This window comes from Phyllobates terribilis, unplaced genomic scaffold (assembly GCF_046119375.1).
Source record: "Phyllobates terribilis strain yellow unplaced genomic scaffold, ASM4611937v1 Scaffold_11__3_contigs__length_659146591, whole genome shotgun sequence".
Classification (NCBI taxonomy): domain Eukaryota; kingdom Metazoa; phylum Chordata; class Amphibia; order Anura; family Dendrobatidae; genus Phyllobates; species Phyllobates terribilis.
This window is the reverse complement of record NW_027362771.1, coordinates 511,067,853-511,083,569: the sequence shown is the minus strand read 5'-3', so window position 1 is coordinate 511,083,569 and position 15,717 is coordinate 511,067,853. Positions and strand designations below refer to the sequence as shown.

At 44.2% G+C, this 15,717-nt stretch overlaps 1 protein-coding gene across 1 annotated transcript; it reads left to right on the top strand.

The window, feature by feature from the left end:
• Window positions 1–7,499: 7,499 nt before the first annotated feature.
• On the top strand, window positions 7,500–13,133 carry LOC141166692 (gastrokine-1-like). The gene is made up of 6 exons (XM_073653635.1): window positions 7,500–7,605; window positions 8,114–8,167; window positions 10,008–10,145; window positions 11,072–11,182; window positions 11,706–11,844; window positions 12,894–13,133. The coding sequence occupies exons 1-6, from the start codon at window positions 7,594–7,596 to the stop codon at window positions 12,980–12,982; spliced, it is 543 nt and encodes a 180-aa protein (XP_073509736.1). The 5' UTR covers window positions 7,500–7,593; the 3' UTR covers window positions 12,983–13,133.
• Window positions 13,134–15,717: the final 2,584 nt, after the last annotated feature.

Genomic DNA, 15,717 nt, shown 5'->3' with positions numbered 1-15,717 from the left:
GCAACCAATGGGCTCCTACCTATACCCAGAGACCCACCCCTATCTGCTCCTACACCACTGGGTTTTCCTCCCCCTCCCCACTCCAGCCAGGGACAGATGCTGTCGTGCCTGCACTTCTGTCTAGTGGGAGCACCGTTGAGCTGTCCCTCGGAAATGGGGTGTGTGTGGTGCATGCAGCTTACTGAGTCCTGGTCCACACTCCATCCTTACCCGGGAGTGGAATATCACACCTCTGGTTTGAGGTGCAATACCCCTGTAGCAGCCGAGCCCTCGGGGTGCTACACATGTGCTACTCATACTGAATAATTTCAGATCTTTTGAAAATTTTATTTCCATTTTTCTTCATTTGCATATCACTAACATCTAATATCTATTCATCCTGTGATTTCCATAATTCCATGACTTTTCCTACTTGGTGTTGCAATTTTGATATTGAGGAAAGTAGTAATTTTTTTCCTAAATTAAAAAAAAATGGTGTTGCAGAGATTATTACTAGTGATGAGCGAGCATGCTCGCTACTGCTCGGTGCTCGCCCGAGCATCTCACTGCTCGAGATGCTCGGCGCTCGCCGAGTATTTCCGTGTTGCTTGGGCGGGAACTCGGGTCCTCTCCTTGCATGTTTGGCGCTCTTTAGAGCGCCAATGAACATGCAGGGATTGCCTGCCATGCACTGTAATGTCGTAGCCATGTTGGTTGTGGGCATTACAGTGATTGGCTGGCCGCACAGTGTCATCAGGTCTATGTCAGACCTGGCGCCGCCATGCTCATCACAGTCACTCCGGAATCAAACAGTGTAGGGAGAGGTGCTGCTGTGTCAGGGAGAGATTTGCTTGTGTATTAGGTAGTGTAGGGATAAAAATCGTACATTACACATATCCATCTTAACAAACAGTCCTTCTGAGGACTAATATATCTGCAGGGATATCAGGCAGGCAGGGTGTATAGGCAGGCAGTGTATATAGCAGACTGCAGTGCATATAGCACAAGAGGCTCCATTCCAATTCTGCCTTCTGCTGCTGTTAGATATTTCTATACAAAGGCCCAGGTCTCAGGGGCAAGGAATACTCTTCTTTGGATCTTAATCCTCATTATTTGCTTAAAAAGCAATCCAGAGAACACCGTTTTTCTGCGCCATTTGCTTTTTGGCACTGCAGAATACAGCCAGGTCCTTTCCATATTACAGCACTAGAAATCCAGCTATTTAAAACTGTGTTTTCTCCGTCACGCGGATCACATATATGTTGTCAGAAAATACTGCCATTCCTGGCCTCCACTAAAAATTTCCTTTACTGTGTCAGTGAAGCAATTCACACCAGTTTGCTGTTCAAACTACTTACCTACAGGCCAGGTATTTAAAACTCTGTTTTCTCCATCACACGGATGACATATAAGTTCGCTCCAAACTGTCCTCCATTTAAAATGGGCATGGCACGTGGCAAGGGACGGGGAACTGGACATGATAGTAATGGTGCATGCCGAGGACAAGGCCGTGGGCAAGCCGAAATTGTGCCACAACAAAAACCCACATCTTCTCGCCTGACCTTCCTGTCCCAATTTCTAGGGGACCGCAGCACACCACTATTGAACCCAGAACAGTGTAAAAAGGTTGTTGGTTGGATAGCGGATAAAGCTTCCAGTCAAATTTGCCACCACCACCACAAACACCCTGTCTTCCACACGGTCAAGTCTCAGTAGCCGTGAGTCTGGACCACATATTCCACACCCTGATCCTCCTTCCTTCTACCATGCCGAGTACCCAGTGACAACTGATCCCACACTTGGACACTCTGAAGAGCTGTTCACTTTTCCATTTATAGATTTGGGCCTCTCGCCCGGTCCACTTGAAGCGGGGCAAGAGGAGATCGCATGTAGCGATGCCCAAATATTTGAGCAGACACGGTCACATGAAGGCGACGATGGGAAATTGTCACAAGAGGTGGACGATGATGAGACACAATTGCCAGAAAGTCAGGAGGAGGACCAGGGTGCAGAAGTGGAAGACGAGGTGGTGGATGATATAGTAACTGACCCAACCTGGCAGGAGGACATCCAGAGCGAGGACAGCAGCACACAGGGGGAGGGAGGCAGAGCACCCCAACAGGCAGGAAGAAGCAGTGTGGTGGCCGCAGACAGAAGGCAGGCAACTGTTCCGCGTAACACCAACACGAAGGAAGTTGCCAGTACAACTGTTAGGTCTTCCCGAGTCTGGTTGTTTTTTAAAGACTCTGCCCATAACCCCAAAAAGGCCATTTGCACCACCTGCCAGGTCAGCATCAGCAGGGGTGGCAAAACGACCAGCCTGACCACCACCAGCATGATCAGCCACATAGCAGCAAAGCACCCGACTTTGTGGGCCAAACCCCAGGGTCTAGGAACAGTGTCTGTGCCTGGCACCATTGCTTCTTTCGCTGTTGTGCATGAAAGCCAATCCCCTGTCCATGGTGCATGTGAAGATGCCTCCTGCCCTGCACCTGTCGTTGCACACTCTCAAATAGCAGCATCAGGAAGCATGTCCATGTCTTTGTCCCAGCGCAGCGTTCAGTTGTCCATACCCCAGTCCTTGGAACGCAAGTGCAAATATGCAGCCAATGCCCCACAGGTCACACTACTAAATTCTCACATTTCACGACTGCTTGCACTCGAAATGTTGCCTTTTAGGCTCGTGGAGACGGAAGCATTCCACAACCTGATGGTGGCGGCCGTTCCTCGGTACTCGGTCCCCAGCCGCCACTATTTCTCCCAGTGTGTCGTCCCCACATTACACAAGCATGTGTCCCAAAACATTAGCCGTGCCCTCAACAACGCAGTTACCGGGAAAGTCCACCTAACCACGGACACGTGGACAAGTGCTTGTGGGCAGGGGCGGTACATGTCGCTGACGGTACACTGGGTTAACATAGTGGAAGTCGGGACCCAGTCGATCCGTTTGACGGAACACGTCCTCCCGACGCCAAGGATTCCGGGCCCTAGGTCAACCAGGGTTGCCCCCATGGTCTACAGCTCCTGCACCTCATCCTCCTCAGCCTCTTCCTCCCCTTCAGCCTCCATCTCCGAAATGACCACATCAGTCACATGCTGGAAGCACTGCAGCACTGCCTTGGCCAAGCGGCAACAGGCTGTGGTGAAGCTATTATGCTTAGGTGACAAACCGCACAATTCTGAAGAGTTGTGGACAGCTCTGAAAGAGCAGGAAGATCTGTAGCTCACACCGCTGAACCTACAGCCAGGCATGGTCATGTGTGACAATGGCCGGAACCTGGTGGCGGCTCTGAGGCGAGGCGAGCTCACACACGTACAATGCCTGACCCATGTGCTTAACCTCGTGGTTCAGCGGTTTCTCAAATCCTACCCTGAGCTGCCGGATCTGCTTGTTAAAGTACGCCGCCTGTGTGCCCATTTTAGAAAGTCAGCTACAGCTTCCGCCACCCTTGCAATGTTTGAGCAGCGTTTGCAGCTTCCGGCTTACAGATTGGTGTGTGATGTCCCCACGTGTTGGAACTCTACACTGCAGATGTTGGGAAGGACTTGTGAGCAGAAGAGAGCAGTTGTGGAGTACCAGTATCAACAAGGCCGTCTGTATTCAGTTCAGGCTCCACACATAAGACCTCAGGAGTGGACATGGATGTCAGACATATGTACCATCCTCCCAAACTTTGAGGACTCCACCAAGATGGTGAGCGGCAATGACGCCATAATTAGCGTCAGGATCCCGCTTCTCTGTCTTTTGAAACGCTCTCTGCTCACAATCAAAGAGGAAGCATTGCAGGTGGAGCACGATGAGATGGAGCAAGGAACCATACAGGGTGATTACACACAGCCAAGCTTCATCTCATCCCAACGTGGATTGGGTGACAATGAGAAAGAGGACGAGGAGGAGGAAGGACAGGAGTTAGTTTCATGCACTATAGATGGTACTACCTGCACAGCTGTCATACCGTCTGTTCAGCGTGGATGGCCAGAGGATAGAGAGGAGGAGGAGGAGAGCATGGTCAGTCATCCTCTTGGTGAGGACACGGAAGTCTTGCCTGTTAGTAGTCTGGCACGCATGGCTGAGTTTATGTTATGCAGCCTTTCCCATGACCCTCGCGTTCTCAAAATTTTTGGTGACAGCCATTACCGATTGGTGACACTTCTAGACCCACGCTACAAGGAGAACTTTATATCTCTTATTCCTGAGGCGGACAGGTCTACAAAAATGGGCCTGTACCAGAAGGCCCTTGTTGCGGAACTATTAAAAAAATTCCCATCTGAAAACGCTGGCGGCAGAGGGCACACTTATTTGGACAACCAAGGAGTACAGGCGAGAGAGACACAACTTCAATCCAGCAGAGGCAGGGGAACACTGTCAAAGTTCTGGGAGAGTTTCTCAGACCCTCCCATCGCACAGGCCCTGAGGCGCGGGGTACTCTCACAAGGAGTGCAAAGTTTTGGAAGATGCTGAGGGAGTACCTTGTCGACTGTACCAACGTCCTCCGTGATTCCGCTGTGCCTTATGATTATTGGGTATCCAAGCTGGATACGTGGAATGGACTGACTTTCTATGCCTTGGAGGTCCTGGCCTGCCCTGCCACCAGTGTTTTATCAGAGCGGGTTTTTAGTGCCGCTTGTGGAATTATAACTGATAAGCGCATCCGCCTGTCAACTGAAAATGCTGACAGGCTGACTCTTATAAAAATGAACAAGGGCTGGATTGGGCCAGTCTTCTCAACACCACCGAATGATATCAGCGTAACAAACTCAAATCCAGTGTCTTTTCTTGGGAGGTGTATTCCCATGCACCTTTTCACACCCACACATGGGTATATAATTCCTGATTTTGGCTATTTGCTCTTGTCCTCCTCCTTCTTCTCATCCTCCACTACCATATCACCAGGGTGACCGTGGTCCGTGATGCAACACCCACATAATTTTTTTAAAGGGTGTTTGTGATGTCCGTAAAAAAAAATTTTTATACAGCCTGTTCATGTATACCCCCCCAGGGGTAAATGTTGGTCAGCCCATACACTTAGTGCATGAGCATTACAAGTATATGAGGCCCGCACCTTTCTAATGGAAACATTTTTTTATGAGGCCTTCCTCCATGTCTCTTCCAAGGGGCATTGAAGTGCCTCTAAATTTTTGGCAGCCCTTGCATTCACTGCATAGGCCAACACTATGGGAGACTCTCTCCTTTCTAATGGGAATTTGTCGTTACTGTGGCCCTGCTCTAAGTGTCTTTAAATTCTTAGTGGGGTTTTTCCTAAAATTGGTCAGCCGTTGGACTCACTGTATACCCTATAACTGTATAGCAGACCCTCTCCTTTCTAATGGGAACATGTCATACCTTGTTACTGTGGCCCTGCTCTATGTGTCTTTAAATTCTTAGTGAGGTTTTTCCTAAAATTGGTCAGCCGTTGGACTCACTGCACACCCTATAACTGTATAGCAGACTCTCTCCTTTCTAATGGGAACATGTCGTACTTGTTACTGTGGCCCTGCTCTGTGTGTCTTTAAATTCTTAGTGGGGTTTTTCCCAAAGTTTAGCAGCCCTTGCTGTCACAGCATGGACCACTATAGGAGACCCGCTCCTTTATAATGGGAACATTTTTTTTACTGAGACCCTCCTCTATGTCTCTTCAAAGGGGTATTGGGTTGCGTCCAAATTTTTGGCAGCCCTTGCAGTCACTGGATACACAATAACAGTATAGGAGACCCACCTGTTAATAATGGGAACAACAAAGCATAGCCGGCTGAAGACTCTCTAACAATAGCGAGGGCCGACTGCTGGCCTTTTAAGAATAGTAAGGGCCGTCTGATGTCCCTATAAAATAGGCTTTATCATTTTCAGAGTCCCTCCATCATAAATAAAATGGGATGTGTCTGATGATGTGTCACACACCACATTGCCATTTAAGGTTGTAAAATGTTAAAATGACATTTCCCGGTGAAGGCATTTGTCTTAAAAAATAACGTAAAAAAAACAAAACAGGATCTTTCTTTAGTATAAAAAACAGTGTCACCAATTTAACCTCAATGTAATCGCATTGTTCAGCTCATGCACCTCCTCCTCCATCCCCGAAATGACCACATCAGTCACAAGCTGACAGCACTGCAGCACTGCCTTGGCCAAGCGGCAACAGGCTGTGCTGAAGATAACATGCTTAATTGACAAACCGCCCAGCGCTGCAGAGTTGTTGAAAGCTGTAACACAGCAGCCTGATCTGTGGCTCTCACCGCTGAACATACAGCCAGGCATGGTCGTGTGAGACAATGAGTGGAACCTGGTGACGGAGAAATGACAGCCGGAGTAGTTACGGTTTCCCTCTATGCCAGTCCTTTCACCGAGCTAAATACAACTCTCAGCAAAAAAAGTTGTGGACTGGCTACGTACCGTCCCTGGCCACATTCACCTGTCCACGTGTTTGTGATTAGGTGGTCCTTCCCAATAAGTGTACTGGGGAGGACACGGGTAATGTTGTGAGACCCGTGCTTGTGGAAGGCGGAAGCGACACCGGGAGAAACAGTGGTGGCTGGGGACCGAGTATGGACACCCCGCCGCCACCGGCATGAGGTTGTGAAAAGCTTCCGCCTCCACGAGCTTAAAAGGCCACATTTCAAGTGCAAGAAGCTGTCAAAAATTTGGCAGTATAGTATAGCAGCCTGTGGGTGGGTGGGTGGCTGACTGCATACTTGCGCTTGCATTCCAAGGAATGGGGTAGGGACAACTGAACGCTGCACTGGGACAAGGACATGGACAGTGATTGTTGCAAGTCTGCAATGACAGGTGCATGGCGGGAGGCATCTTCGCATGTGCCAAGGATCACTTATGATGGGCACATTTTTAGGCAGTGACCTGGGAGTCAGAAATGCTTCCAGGGGTCTTCCCCATGCTGTTCCCATGTCATTTGAGCACTGTTCCCATCAATTTGGGCAAGTTTTAGGCCCTCTGCAGACCGCCGGGGGGAACCGCCTGAACAATGCTCGAGTTTCCCATAGACTTACATTGGGCTCGTTGCTCGGGTCGAGCACCCCAGTATTCCAATGTGCTCAACCCGAGCAACGAGTACCCGAGCATTTTAGTGCTCGCTCATCACTAATTATTACAACTGATAAACACAAGTAACGTGTAAGAAGGTAAAATACATTTGCTAACTGGAGTCACTTTTTATTGGTTGCGGCTGGGTTTTACTCCATAGACGCACCAGTTATGGGCTTAACAGCTGAGATTAGGAACTCTGTTTATAATAGGTTGTATTACTAGATTATGATTCACCTCTTTACTTTTTGGGCCATCATTTTCTATAAAACATATTTTGTCCTTTATGATTAAACACTCATTCCTCTTTCCATGACATTTCCACACCCTCATTCTGTTTGTAGTTATTTTATATGACTAGTTTTTGATATGTGTATGGAGGGAAAGGGTCATAAGAGTGGAATTAAACCAATCCTATTTAACAAACACGGATCACGCACATGTAGGGTTTACTCTGGTGTATCATAGATTGCAGCTCGTGGTCTTATCTCGCCCCATTGTTCAGTGGTTCTGGCTGGAACATATAAAAGAGCAGGAGACGAAAGTCCTCCATTCTTGACCTGAAGACAACACTGAGAATGTACACAATGGTAAGTGGCCGATATAAGGGTACATATACAGCAGGTGTATTATATGTTCTATTCTGGCTAGTAGGATAAGAGGTTGAATTGTTCCGTAAAGTATAGGATGATAAATTATAGTGTAGTATGGTGATAGCAAACACTAGGGAAAGCCCAGGGGTCACTTCTCTTTCACAAGCAGTAGTGTGTGGTGGTCTACCTATGGAGGAAGCCCCCATATCAATCTTTATACTGGACCTCCTTTGTTCTTTGTAAGTTCCCGGAAATTCACAATGGTGTTTCTGTGAGCTACTCACCACTATGGGTCAATTCAGATTATAAAAACTGAGAATTGGTATACTGCTTTCGGTAGTATAATGTTAATTTCAGCAATTATCTATCTTTTCTTTTCTTCTCATTCTCAGAAATAACATGATTAAGAAAATCACTACTTTTTATCTAATTAAGTTTATTTTTTAGCTATTAAAAGAAGTTTTATAAAAAAAAAATTATATATTTTTTTTTACATTTTCCATAGCTGCTGCTCTTGGGCTTTTTGGCCGTCTTCATAAACCCATTACACGGAGATGAGGTAAGAAATTAGTAATCCTTCAATTGATTTTTGAGTCTTTTGTTATACTAGTCTATGTACTATATAGGCCAACAATTCATTGTCAGAACGGACGTTTTATCAATATATCCTAAGGAGATGTAAGGAGCTTTATCATAAAATCTTTGTTTTCTTTAGACTGTACCATCTAGACACATTGTCCATATCTTCTTTTCTATGTAGCATTTGGTAAAAGTCCTTTCTCGCTACCATGTAATCTAGTTCTACTGAAATCAAAGGACTATCCTATGTCTATCACAACCAGATAAGAATGGTAGGTTGGTCAGCAATACAAGGGTCACAGTTGTCTCTGTCGACCCTACATATGACTTTGAAGGGTTATCCCACCAAAAATACTACGGTATTTTTTTCACTACTGGGATTTTCCAAGAGGATCACCAGAGGTCTCATACCACCATTCTGGAGGGGTTTGAATGAAGTAGTGGTCATGCATCCTTACTGTTGCTCCATTTACTTTTCCATGAGACTGAAGCAAATAGTTGAGTGCTGTAGTTGGGTGTCTCTATCAGTCCCATGTAGACTGAATAGGGAAGTAGGGCAAATACACGACCACCACTTACTTATTTTATTTGTTTATATAGCATCGTTAATTCCATAGCACTTTACAGACACCATCATCATGGTCTTTATTGGGGTTAATAGTACAAATTCCTTATCAATATGTATTCGGAGTGTGGGAGGAGACCCACACAAATACGGGGAGGAAATACACACTCCTTGCAGATGATGGGCTGCAAAGCACCAGTGCTAACCACTGTGCCACCATGCTGCCCAACCACTTCATCTATTTTTTTTAGAACAGGGTCTTAGGACTGCCTTCTCGTAATCAATAGGGATCCTACCAATGGGGGCCCCAGTGATCATATATTTATATTGATAAATGTTTTTTTGTAGTTTAAACCAGACATAGAGCATTTTCATCCTCAATCATCAAGGACCCCAAAAACCCAATCGGCCATATCTTCTGTCCAAGTTTGCTTGTTGCCGATTCTAGCTTTAAATGTATACTTTAGTTATAAATATGAAAGTAAGGAATACTTCTAACCCTATCCAGCAGCTAATATAGAAAAGAAATACTTAAAGGATTATTTCCATTTTTAGAAGTTATCATCTATTTGCCAGATATGCAATAACTTGCTGATTGGTGGGGATCTGACCATTAGAATGGGCTCTGAAATGTTCCATCTGAATGAGTGCACACCATTCATTCTTTAAGGGACTGCCGAATATAAAGTACCGCATTCAATTTCTTTCAGCAGTCCCTTAGAAAATGCGATCAGAGCTCAATCATCCAGCAAGCTTTTATTCTATTTACTCACTTCCATAGCGCCATTAATTCCACAGTGCTTTACAGCATCGCTGTCCCCATTGGGGCTCACAATCCAAATACCCTATCAGTATGTTTTTGGAACGTGAGAGGAAATAAACACATACATGGGGAGAACATCCAAACTTCTGGTAGACGTTGTCCTTGGTGGGATTTGAACCCAGGATCTCAACACAGCAGGGTTAAAATATTAGTCACTGAGCTACTATGCCACCCCATGCCTGTATCCCACCCCAAGCTGTCACCTATCCCATCAACAGGTGATAACTTCTAAGAAAAGGAGTAAACCTTTAAGGACATAAGTAGATCTAATTCAATCTAATTTGCATTAGAATACCATCAGAATATTAGAGTCTACGCTTTATATTTCTCCTTAAACACATAATATTACTGTTGTTGATCTTATTAATAGATGTCGTAAAATCACATGAATTGCATATAAGACGTAACTCCATGTACAAATGTGTTTTCCAGTCATTGCAATATATGGGCACAGGATACAATGGAGAGAATGAATATCACACTGTGAACATCAATGAGCAAGTCAAGGTGGTTGTGATTAATGTCTACTCCGGAAGAAAGTCAGCCAACGCCGTCTTTGATTACAGCCAGGTACGTCGCCTTAGTGTTTGGTTATTGCTAATAGTAATAGCGCCACTGTATAACTCATTGCTTGAATAGGGTCAATTTCTTGAATAATTTCTGTAAGAATAGAAGAACCTAGATAGTTCCTTCCAGCATATAAGAGCTGTGTCTTGTAACTCACCTCTATGCATTTTAATAGAGCTGAAATGCCACACTTGGCACAGTCCATGGGCATGAGTGGTCCTGTTCCTTCTAATTTCATAGAACCCTTTTACCAACCACTTTACCACCATCACTGAAATTTCTTCCAATTATTTATTGAATTAATTTTTAACGACCTTCGGTTTGGTCCCAAGAAATGGCGACTTGATGCATGAACGACCTGTAGGAAGATTGACCTTTTGCAAGCCTAGATAGATCCACTAGGGTCTTAACTGCCTTTATCTTGATAGTATCAAGCCATTGGGTTCCTGGTCTTCCTCTTTACCTTGTTCCTTCTATTCTTCCGACCATGATGTCCTTCTCCAGTGATTGCTTTCTTCGTATGATGTGTCCAAAGTAGACAAGTAGTAGCTTGTTGATCCTTGCTTCTAGTGACATGTCTGGCTTAATTTGTTGCAAAATTGATTTGTTTGTTCTACTTGCTGGCCGGAAGTGCTCATTTGCAGAGCTGGTCGTCTTCTGATAGTGGCTGCCGCAGGATACTGCACTTCTGCCTCCTATTGATTTAAATAAGAGGCAGATGTGTAGGACCCAGGGCGAACAGACATTGATGACCTATCCTAAGGTCATCAATGCAAAAGTAGTGGACAACCTCTTTAACATAGACAATTCCTTTATAGTTTCAGTTGTCATTTCTAGTTCACATACATTTGAGGACAAGTAGTGTACTTTGGTTATTAAATTGTAATACTTGAAATAATGATGACCAATCCTTTTTTTTTTGCTTTTAGAACATTGTTGCCTACCACATGCCCTACAAAGGAATCTGCATCTTGGCACACATGGATATCGCTACCTTTCCAGGTCTTGGACGGATAAATGAGTGGATTCACACCAAAAGGGTAAATAAATATCTAAGTTGAACATGTCTTATTTGTAATGGTACCAGATAATTGGGAAGAAGACAATGGGACACTTTCAGCCTTCTTATAGAAGAGGACTAGGTATTCCTCTTATAAGTTCTAACATTTTTGGTAAGGGCACATGACGTTGATGTCCTGTACAGTGCTACTACTGTCTTTAATTTATATTATCCCTTATTGATAGCAATACTAACAATGAAAACCAGAAGATTCACATTTCCAGCTATACAAAGGAGGATAATACATGTATGTGCAGTGGAGTAACTTGAAGCTTGTGGGCCCCAATGCAGAATCTCCAACAGGGCCCCTAAGTGTCATGGGGATGTAATAGTATTGGTCTTCTAATATGGGCCAAAGGGACTGTTAGGGCGCCTTAGGCTACAGGGCCCTGTGATAATAACCTATAGGGTACTCAACATTAGAATGGTTTGTGCACTGACATATCATTGTATATACATTTATGGGGAAGCTGATGATGTTTTCTGTGTTTTTGATGCTGCAGGAGCAGAAGAAGGATCTGGAGGAGCTGCGCAAACATTACTTTGTGTCCAACGAGCAAGTGTACGATCTTGCCCAGTATGGAAACACTATACAAAGCCTTTGCTGGGGAATTCCAACCTACTGGGCACGCGAGGATAGTAGTAAGTATACACAGGGTTGAATCATTGTGGCTATGTATGTATATTTACCAAGCAGTTTAGAGACGTCATGTAATTGCACTCCATTGTACCCATCAAATCTATCCGCAAATGTTCACAAAGAGGTTGTCTATTCGGCAAGTTCCTTTTTGGTAAAAGGAGTTCCCCAAAGTGTCCAGCTGCTGGAATATCAAGCAATCAGTTATAGTCTGTGGTGGAACCCAGCAACAAATGTTCATTTCTGCTGCAGCACCTCCAGAGGGGAAAGGAGGCATTACATGGTGTTATCAATGAAATGTCTGATATGCTGACTCCTCCAGACTGGTTATTAGATCATCCCAAAATGGAAAACCCACCTGTATAGAACGTTTATAAATCTCTTGAAAGGAAATTAGTCAGACCAAACCGACTGTATAAACTAAGTACATAGATTTGTAAGGGATATAGCCTTTATTAAGATTGCATATTTAGTGGTCTAATCACTGCCTCTGTTGTGCAGCAACTGATGTTCAATCACATATGCTGTTTTAGGTGTTTGGTGCACCCTTGGTGTGGCAAATCAACTTAGCGCACTGTTATGCCCACTGGTTTTGCATGACCCAGCCTTTCTCATTTGTGATTGACAGCACTGACTTTTCTGCAAACAGTGTTTCCTCCTGGTAACCATTACTGTCAATCATCAGTGAGGGAGGAGGGGACATTCAAAACCATGGGGCATAAAGGAGCAGTTCACCTCTTAGCCACACCTAAGGTGCTCTGAATACCATAATTAGCCTGTTTGATAAAAAGTCAGTTTCTGCAGAATAGAGCACTAAAAGTGGGATTTTATATGTATATCCTCAACAAGGATATGTGCTGCATTTGTACTTTTATTTTGGGCTGACGGACTCCCTTTACTACCAAAGTGGTTTATATTCGATGCTTTATCTACAAAAACATTAAAGCTAAATGATTTCTTCAATCCAAATTATTAACAGTTCAGTGAAATAAACCATGTGATATCAAGCTGAGCGATGAAAACACTACAAATGATATTGTGTTCTTTTCCACAGGTCCAAAACCAGGTTTTGGTGCTGATGGATGTGCCGGCATTCATTTATTCTGCCTCCGTATTGGTCTCTGCGCAGGATTTCATCTGTAATCTTCAATCTGTCCAACATCTACAAATAGTTTGGTAGTTTGGAGCAATCCACATTAAAATCTTATTGCCAACTGCAATCACAGTGCTGAACCTGTAGACTGTATCAACTTCTATGGTTACAGACCAATAATAAAAAGAAAAAAAATAATAATTGTATTTTACTTTATATCATAATTGGCTTTAAAGGAACTAATGGAAATACTAGAGTAGTATTGTTACTTTCTCTTTAAAAGTTGTGTAATGTTATATGACAAGTGTATCCAAAAGGTGCAAGCTAACACCGAGTATATTATTTACTATGGGCCCATCATTGAAAGTTTATCTTCATCTGATGTATTTAAGCTGAATAATTCACAATACAATATCAACAGAAAACAAGTAGTCAGTCACCAATCCAAAAAATACAGATTGTAATGCATAGAGTTGTCCACTAGATGGCGAAATATCCACAATCAAGTATGAGGCAAGTAAGAAGAATAAAAAAAATTGTATAAAAAGTCACTAAGCATCAAAACATACTCCATTTGTTTAGCTTTGAAATTACCACTTCTAAATACTTGAAATAATTTTCAGCTGTTTTTAATACATTGTTGATTTTTAACATTACATTTGCGCCATTTCTGACATTTTTATTGTCGGAAAAAGAACAGCTATGACACTAAGAAATTTGATGAGCTCTGTGCATTAATTGCCCTAGGCCTGAATAATGAAATTCATATTACATTCATTCTAACATTTCATATAGCTGGCTACAGCGTGTGCCCCACACACACACAAAATAAAATAAAACTAGTTATAAGTATATGCAGTTTCGAATTTACAAGTCTAGAGCCTACAGGTAAAGCATGTCCAGGGCCGTATGCCAAACCTAATTCTATCGGCATCACACCTGCCATTTCCTCATCTGAACTCAACCAACTCTCCCATACATATTTTATTTAGGAGAAAGCTGTCGGCTGACACGTCGGCAGGTGGTTTTTCTCCAGGAGAACAATGATCCCATTGTTGGCAGTCCAAAATCAGACATGTACAATCGACATTTACCCCGACAATCAGCCCTTTGTCGCCCCAATGCACATTAGACCGTAGCCCAAATACGTCAATATTATCGTTTTTGTCCGAGATTAGTCCAATTTTTGTTGGGGCCTTAACAGTATCTCGCTATAGTAATCACGGAAATGGCAAATGATTAAAGGGGTTATCCACTACTTTCACATTGATCCACCTTCCGTAGGATAGGATATCAATGTATGATCGGCCGGGGTCCCGCATGTGGCAACCCCCGCCAATCAGCTGTTGTCGGTGCCGGCGGCTGCCTACCGGAAGTCCTTACCTGGGGTGCTTGGCCGTCAAGATGTAGTCGCCGGCGCTTGTTATTGCACATCCACCTCCTATTCAATTCAACGGGAGGCGGATGTGCAGTACCCCGCGTTGGCCACTACAGATGGACGGCCAAGCTCCGCAGGTAAGCACTTCCGGCCGGCGGCTTCCACCGCCGGCACCAATAACAGCTGATTGTCAGGGGTGTCACGTGCGGGACCCCGGCTGGTCATACATTGATGCCCTATCCTACGGATAGGGTATCAATGTGAAAGTAGTGGACAACTCCTTTAAAGCGGTGCTGGCAACAGCAGCAGCAACAATTGTTTTGGTGGCCTGAATTGTTTAAATGGTGGTAAATGCACTTCCGGAAGTACTGTTCTGCTGCGTCTGTAAGTGAGCCTGAGGTGTCCTTAAAAGAGGAATGAGCCGACTCATTAAGACAGCCGTTGTAATTTTCAGTGTTAATGAAGGGGCATTTTGGGCTAATGCACCAAATTCATTAAGATGCCACTTAATGAATTTGACAGATCTTCTCATTAGCATGCGACTCCGCTTAGCCTCATCAGAAATACTACTCGAGTCAGGGAGTGGAATAACATTTCTGGCATGTTATGCCACTAAAAGGCTGGGTGCCTCCAGATCCCATCCTGCCCATGCTCCAACCACTTTGGTGGAGCTGCCTGGGAGTCGCATGTAAATGGCAAAAGTTGCAAAATGTTTGAGCAATGAGTTGCGCAAAGTTTTGCAACTTTTCAAAGTGTTTTAAGTCAGAAAACTGGTGTAAACACTTTCATGAATCGGCCTCCGAAGTGAGGAACATACTCAAGTGAATGTGTGTGAGTAGCAAGGCGCATACAGTTATGGCCGAAAATGTTGGTAATCCTTGAAATTATTCCAGAAAATGAAGAACGGTATTTATCCCAGCAAATTATTGCAATTACACATGCTAACTGGACATAACTTCACACAGAACCCCAAAAATGGGACGGACATAATTGTTGGCACCCTCAACTTAATAGATGGTTGAACACCTGTTGGAATAAATAACTGCAATCAATCGCTTCCTATAACCATCATCAAGCTTCTTACATCTCTCAACTGGAATTTTGGACCACTCTTCTTTTGCAAACTGCTCCAGATCTCTCATATTTGAGGGTGCCTTCTCCCAACAGCAATATTAAGATCTCTCTACAGGTGTTCAATTGGATGTAGATCCGGACTCATTGCTGGCCACTGCAGAACTCTCCAGCGCTTTTTTTCCATCCATTTCTGGGTGTTTCTTGAAGTATGTTTGGGGTCATTGTACTGCTGGAAGACCCATGACCTAGGACGCAAACCCAGCTTTCTGACGCTGGGCACTACATTGCGACCAAAAATCCGTTGGTGATCTTCAGATTTCGTAATGCCTTGCA

Bases quoted from the DNA above. Each gene is read 5' to 3' on its own strand.
- LOC141166692 (XM_073653635.1), top strand. The intron at 8,168-10,007 runs GTAAGAAATTAG...TGTGTTTTCCAG, and splicing joins ACCCATTACACGGAGATGAG to TCATTGCAATATATGGGCAC. The intron at 11,845-12,893 runs GTAAGTATACAC...TCTTTTCCACAG, and splicing joins CTGGGCACGCGAGGATAGTA to GTCCAAAACCAGGTTTTGGT.